The sequence below is a fragment of the Condylostylus longicornis genome, unplaced genomic scaffold (assembly GCF_029603195.1).
Source record: "Condylostylus longicornis isolate FDR11 unplaced genomic scaffold, ASM2960319v2 ptg000044l, whole genome shotgun sequence".
In the NCBI taxonomy this organism is placed as follows: domain Eukaryota; kingdom Metazoa; phylum Arthropoda; class Insecta; order Diptera; family Dolichopodidae; genus Condylostylus; species Condylostylus longicornis.
The window spans coordinates 10,860,611-10,868,370 of record NW_026578013.1 but is presented as its reverse complement, the minus strand read 5'-3'; the positions used below and the strand labels follow the sequence as shown (position 1 = coordinate 10,868,370).

General features: G+C 27.4%; 1 protein-coding gene across 1 annotated transcript in view; it reads right to left on the bottom strand.

Moving 5' to 3' along the window:
* Window positions 1–1,168: 1,168 nt before the first annotated feature.
* Window positions 1,169–7,760, bottom strand: part of LOC129610172 (zinc finger protein 777) — a 61,831-nt gene continuing 55,239 nt past the window's right edge. The window contains exon 2 of the mRNA XM_055522589.1: window positions 1,169–3,823. Within this exon, the coding sequence (XP_055378564.1) occupies window positions 1,524–3,713 (2,190 nt within the window). The 5' untranslated portion in view covers window positions 3,714–3,823 and the 3' untranslated portion in view covers window positions 1,169–1,523. The remainder of the gene's footprint in view (window positions 3,824–7,760) is intronic.

Sequence of the window (7,760 nt, the reverse complement as noted above, 5' to 3'; positions counted from 1 at the left end):
GTGTAGGGCTTTGGAACTTTTTGTACGAACAGCTAAACGAGCAACATACTTTTACAAAAAAATCAATTAAATTATAGAGCGTGAAAGTGAAGAAATATAGTTGGCAAGAAAAATACGCTTTAACAGAAGCACAGTGAGAAACTTTTATTGTGCGGAAGCTTGATCCCCACTCTCTATCAAAAACTGTAAGATTCTTTCATTTCGCTAATTTGTTGCTGCATTCAGGCTGTTGAACATATTGTTGAAATTTGGAGCCGTGTATGGCGTTTCACTACAATAGGTAATAAAAAATACATGCAATTTTTAATTTATTGAAAAAATTAATAAAATACGAAAGAAAGGAAAAAACTAATAGCGAAAACCAAGAATTTAATGAAAAGTGGGAGATTCAAAGAATCTCGAATGAGTATGAGAAAAATTAGTACGTTTTGAAATGCAAAAATCGAGTGAGATAAATATGAATTTCAATTGTGTATGCTACATTTGAATGTGTGGCCCGTATAAAAAATTTTATTTTGAAAATTTTCCGCCATCCGCAAAAGGTTACCGTCCTCTGCTGTAGAATGTTAAAATGTATAACATAAAATCGGTATAATTTATTAACAACATTTTTTTTTAAATATTTTTCTCGTTGCGAGTCTAAAAATTATTGTCAATATTGGAAATACACTAGGAAAAAATAAACAAATTTGTTACATACTAAGCCTTTTGCTCCTTTATACTCTTATTATAACTTTTTTGTGCATCTCTTTTAATCTTTTAATTTCAATTAGTTTTCCATTTTATTTTTAAAAAGTTTAGCATGGTTAGAATTATGTGACCCGGCCCCATACAAATTGGTAATTTTTAAGAAATTATACTTTAATATTTACGCTATCTTGTCAATTTTGTTAAATAATGTATAAATTTACAAAATAAATAAAAAAAAATGAAATATGAAAAAGTTCATAACAATAAGCACTATAAATAAGAAGTTTTTGTTGGTTTCTTTAATTAATTCTTAAACAATTAAATTGAGCCTAAATTTGTTCCTTAAAACTAAACTGAAATAGCCTTAAATTATAAATATGTTTGTTACCTCCCTAATTATTAAGAATTATTTAAATAATTTATATCTCAGTCTTTGTATAGAGATTGAACTTTTTTTTTAATTATATTATTTTTTTTAAATAATTTTCATTTTATCTAGAATTCCATGCAACTTTAACAAAAATCAAAATTCAGAAAATTTAGCGCATTTTTTTTTAATTTTTAAATATAGTAACATTTAATTGTATTTTAAAAAATAATTTAAAACCAATTTTATTTCAAATAAATTAGAAAATTAAATTAAACAAATAAGAGGAAAAAAATTTATGATCTCCATGGGAGTCTAAAAAAATTTTGTAAAAATTAACATTGTTTTTCTTTTATAAAACAAAAATTTTGCTTTTTCTGGGGTTCGTATTCAAAAGAAAACTGTTTTAGTTAATAATTGTTACCAGATCTACTCAATAAAAAAAAAAAACAAATTAAATATTCTCTTACGCACTCTCCGTTTTAACAATTAATGGCATTTGCATACCAATTAATAATGGTTGTTGTATTGATTTATGTTCTAAATTTTCTGTTTTAACTAAAAGTGGGATATTCATTTTAACATCGGTCAATACTGATGATTTATTATCATTATTATTTCCAGATAAAACATTATTATTAGCACCATTTCGTTGAGCTTCATAACGTGTATGAGTTCTCATGTGACGTGTAATCATATCACGACGGCAAGCAGCATATGGACATTGTGGACATTTGTATGGTTTTTCACCAGTATGTGTACGTTGATGTGTTGACAAATGATCAGAACGTGAAAATACTTGACCACAAACTTTACATGTATATGGTTTAACACCGGTATGAAGACGCATATGTCGTGTTAGCATATCAGATCTTGCAAATGAACGATTACAAACTTCACAGGCGTATGCTTTTGCAATATCAGATGATGAGTTTCGACTTTTATGCCGTGATGCCATATGTTTAGCTAAACGATCATGCAATGAAAACATTTGGCCACATACAGGACAAACATATGCAACATCAGAACCCGGTGGCATTTCTTCAACCACTGGAGATACATCTAAATTATAACGCCATGCAACAGATTCTTTAGTTGTAGGTGATGCAACATCACCTTTAATAACTGGCACGCCAACAGTACCATGATGACCAGCTATCATGTTTGGTATTTCACATTTTATCATACGTGGATCTAAATTTGGTGGAGTAGCTGCTTGTAATACAGATGATGGTGAATGTTGCACATTTGAACGATGTGGCGGCGCTAATAATGGCGATGGTATTGGTGACTGATGTTGAGTATGATTATTTGACGAAGAATTCATAATTTGTTGATGTAATTGTAAAGGTGATAACTGCCTTTGATTATTATTAATTGGTGAATGAAAATTATTTGGAGAATTTGTATATTGTTGTGTATTTTGAATTGGTGTTGATCTTCTACTTAATGAAGTAAATTTTTTAATTGACAAATCCAATGGTTGATCTTGTGGTGGAGCCATTAATGCCCCATCTCTTGATTGTTGTGCTAATTGTAGTTGTTGTTGCTGTTGAAGTTGTTGTTCTGATTCACTTGTGGGCGTTGATAATTTTAAAACAGGTTTCTTCGGTGAAGGAGTTTTTCGCATATCAACCGGTTGTAAATTATCTAGTTCATCATTATTACTACTAATTTGACATTGATCGGCGGTTACACTTTCATTATTTGATAAATATTCTTTTTTAATTGTATGTGATTGCGATTCTGATTGTATTTGTAAATTTTGTGATTGCAGGTGAGATTGTTGTTGTTCTGTTATCTGATTTTGATTTTGTATATGAGATCCAATTGTATTTTCATTTGATTGTTTATCTTGAGGTGATGGTAACTCGGATTTTTTTGCTTTTTGCGATATATTTTGATTTTCCGTCAAAAAATTATCTGTTGGTCTTAATGGAGGTTGAATAGGTGGCGGAGGAAATAAATTATCACCCTTACGACAAAATACGTCATTAAAATATTTTGTATGCAAGTAATAATGAAAAAATGGTGATGGTATTGGAAAATATCTATCATATGGACTAGCTAGTGGTTCAGTCTTAATATCAACATTTAATGGATGATTGCCATCGCTGCCGATACCACCAACACCAACACTGCCGACACCACTATCATCTGTCATTTGAATACCTGGACTAATACTGTTATGTATACGTGGACTATGATCATCTGGATTAGATAATTCATCTGTTGATTCTTCTTCACCACCACTACTGGCATTTTTCGTTGAGTATTGTGAAGGTGATGTGCAACGTTGTATTTTAGCCTCACTTTTGATATTATTATTGTTAGTACTATCATTATTATTATTAATATTACTATTATTATTATTAATATTACTATTATTATTATTATTATGTAACTTATCTAAGACAGCAGATAATCTTTTACGTTTACGTTGCTTCCATGGAATATTGTTATTTGCAACATACGGATGATTGTTATTTGTTTGATTTTGTTGTTGTTGCTGAAGAAAATGTTGTTGTTGTTGGCTAAAATAATGATTTGCCACTGCTTCATGTAAATGTGGATGTAAATTTAAATTATTGTGATGTTGATGATGTGAATTTAGTGCATGATGCCCAATTGGGTCAGTTCCTTCTGCCATAGTCATCAGGTCAATTTAATATTTTAATTTCAACGTTCGAATTCAAATTTGTTGACGATTTTTGTTATTTTTGTTTTTAGTTAAGTTGAAGTTAATGCGCTTAGCAATGTTGGTACCTGAAAATAAAAAAAAATTTTAGTTTAAATTAATTTCGTTCGAATATTTCTTCAAACATTAATTAAATGAATGTAGTTGCAATTTGACAGTAGAACAAAATTTTAAAACAAATTTCTTGAAAATTTCAAAATTGACAATTTTCAAAATTTAAAATAAATTTGATTAAAAATTAAAATATTTTCAATATGAAATTAAAGTATTTGAAATGAAAAAGTAAATTGTGAACTAAGTAAATTGGAATCCAAAACTACGTAGTCTGAACTTTGCTTCTAAGAGTTCTAAAAAACAAAAAATTCATGGAATTTGCTTTTTCTCATTCTTTATAGTAGCTGTTATAGAAAATTCTATCGAATCTAAACAAGAGAATTCTTTAGTTTCTTAAATTTCTAAAAGTTTAAAAACTTTTTTAGCAGCACCCATTTTTGGCTTGCTGTAAAATAAGAGAATATGCCACTATAACCAATTAATCTCTGGACAGGTGTAGGCGTAATGTTAAAGACTGGGTCAAAACTATAGAGTTACGGGAATATTCCTATCAGATATAATGATGAGAACATTTAGAACGTCATGCAGAGAGCTTGTGCGGACAATAGTCAGTCACTGACGCATGGTTCTTTCTTGACGCATGGGATGTTTTTCTTTTTCTTCATAAAATTAATATTTTATATTCAATATTTTTTAAACCATTTTCTAATTCAAAACCAAATTTCAACCTTAAGTTTCCACCCATACACTCAAAAAAAAATATTACTACATTTGCTAAAGTTTTGCATGCTCCTAGTTATAAAAACTGGTAGAAATCGGGATAGTGCGAAAAAATAGCATTTTCTGTCATGTTTTATTGCACTGAATTATTAACATTAGTTGATATTTTTTTATCTGATGCTGCTAAAAAATACAAGCCGTTTTCGTTACTGAGAGCCATATATTATTGTCGATACAGCATAAAATTTTATTCTTTTCGCACTTATTTATTTCACTCAAGACTATGCAACTTGACTCTGTCAGATATGTATTATTAGTGTTACAGTCAGTGATTTTGCAAATATATAATTAAAATTTTACAGTTCTTATAGTTATTTATTTTATTGATAGCGATGTAATTTGGCTCTGTGTCTATATATTATGTATACTGCTGTTAGAGATTATTGCAAATGCAGCATTAAAATTTAATTGTATTAAGAATTATTTAAATCATAATAACAATCTAAGGTGGCTCTTTTAGCAACCTATTAGGTCTGTTTCAATTGGGGATTTTTGCAAATACAGAATTTAATTTTTACTACTTTTACAATTATTTATCACTATGGAAACAATGTAATATAACTCCATTACTTAAATAAAATGGACTATTCTGAAATGTGTTATAACTAAAAGAAGTGAAACTAACAATAGCCTTTGGTTCATTATTAAATTTTTATTGATATACAAAATAAACATTTCACATAATCAAATTATTTGGTTGTTTAATATTTTTCATATACTAAGTTTTACATTTTTTTCTTCTTAAACAATAATCCTTATAAATATGAATTACCTATTTAAGTGAGAGTTTTGCTTAATAACGTTTGTGTTTTAAAAACTTTTCGCAAAGCGCTGAGCTTGATAAATACAAAATTGGCAAAGATGATGTTGATTTGTCTTGCAATAACACAAGTATTTTATGTGATATTGTAACGCTGTCGCTTTCCACGATTTCAGTTGCGTAAGTATTTTCCGAAATACTTCCTGCTGATGGCGTTGAATACTGAAACATAATATACATTTTAAATTAATTACTGATGAAGAAATTTAACTCAATTAACAAAATATTTGTTTTCACCTGCATATTTTTATATTTTTTAACGAACTTATCCCAAAATATTGCTCTTATTCCTTGTTTTTAATTAAATTTAAGACTCCTTGATATTCCAAGCTCTCAAAAGCTTCTTGGTTCAACTCTTCTTCTAATAATTTCGTGAAGCACTTTTATGAAAAAGAAATAATATTATTAATAACATATTACGTAATTCACTATATTATTATAAAACATCAATTAAGTTATATAAAAAGAAATAATACTTATATTTTAAAAATTTTTAACATTTTTTAATTGCACAATATTATTGCGCACTACAAACGTGTCCGCTTATGTTTCTGATTCTATAAAAACTAAAAATCTGATCTAACCTTTATATATTTTTGGATAAAAAAAGAACGGGATTATTAACATTTACTTGTATTTGTAACAATTTAAACAATTGCTGTCACGTTTATCACTGCAATGGAATGTTACGTTTTATTTCGAGAATTTGATAAAAGAACAAAAAGTAATGAACGAATGTATTACCAGCATTTTATTTTAGCCTTTACAGTGATGTTTTTTACAGCATCACAAAAAATATAACTGTCACAGCTATGAGCTCGTATAATTAAAGCTGTAATATTGTTAGTTACACATGTAATGTTGCAATATTAATAAACTAATTTTAGCACAATTTCTTATAGCTAAAGCAGCTATGTTTTTTTGTAAGGATGCAGAAAAACATGGACATAACAGCCAAAATAAAATACTGATATGATAATAATATATACATATATCTTACATATACATATATATGTTCAATTAATAACTCCATACTCATATTCACCTTCCGATTAATGATATGTTTTTTTTTAATTAAAATTTGTAAAAATTTTACTTACTTACCTTCAAAAATAGGTTTTAATGAGCTATGTAAGCCCCTATTCTTCCAAAATATTTTTTACAAAATTATCCATTTTTACTGCATTTAATTTTTTATTTTAATTTTTTTTTTTACCTTAACTTTCACACTTAACTTGCGTATAGTTCAATCGAAATATTTGAAGTACTTCTTACGCATAATAATTCAGACGCAATATTCAAAAATCAAAGTTTTAATATTATCGTTATCCAAAAACAGTCTTGAAATGAGAAAATAGATGTTTTAATAAATAATACTGCAAATTTAATATAGCATTCTCGTTGTAGATTTTATATATAGAAAAAGATAGCTGTATAATTGGCCAAATCCTCAGCATATATTTTAGCTATTACAGCAATTTTGTATTACTGCACAAACAAACAGTGAGAGTTGTGAGTGAATATGTTCTATTGCAAAAACAGTCATAATATTTAGCTTAATTTTCAATACAACACAGTAATTTTAGAAATGTTTTGTTTGTCATGTACATATGTAGAATCTCATAGGGGCAGTTAAAAATGTAGTCATAAAATCTAGCTACATTTTACATGTCTTAAATCAGCTATGTATATCACTACAGAATAAATATGTATTCCATATGGAGGCAGAAATATTGTTAATTTTCTTATTTTTTTTAGCACCTTCAGATATAAAGTTGTAGTTATGTTTTTTGGCTACGAAAATAGTGATCATTTTTTTCAGTGTACTTACACATATAAATGGAGAAGATTTTCGAAAATAAATTGCACAAAAATAAAAGCAAAAGAAAAACAATCAATATAAATCTGAAAAGAATTCATACTTTCATTCCAAATTAAATATTCTCAAAGGATTATATTGTGATTTATAAATATTTTATGTTTCAGAAAACCAATAAAATATATTTAAGGCTTATATTTATTTAATTTATTTATTTATCTCTCCATTTTATATATAAATATCCTTGAATAATAATAATATATAAAATTTAAAGGGCTATAAAATTTTTTAGTGCAAAAAAAAAAAAAGAAAACCATTCTTTTTCTTTTAGAATTTTATTTTTAATTTTCATGTCCTTGCCTTCATCACACCAAATGTAATATCATAAATTTCTTGACCACTGCTACAGCATTGTATTATCCTTTAATATAATAAATTTTTCTTAGTTGTTTTATTTCTTTGTTTTCTTTTTTTTGCTTTCTTTATACTCAAACTATCAAAAAACCATTCAGAATTTCAATTCAACACACGC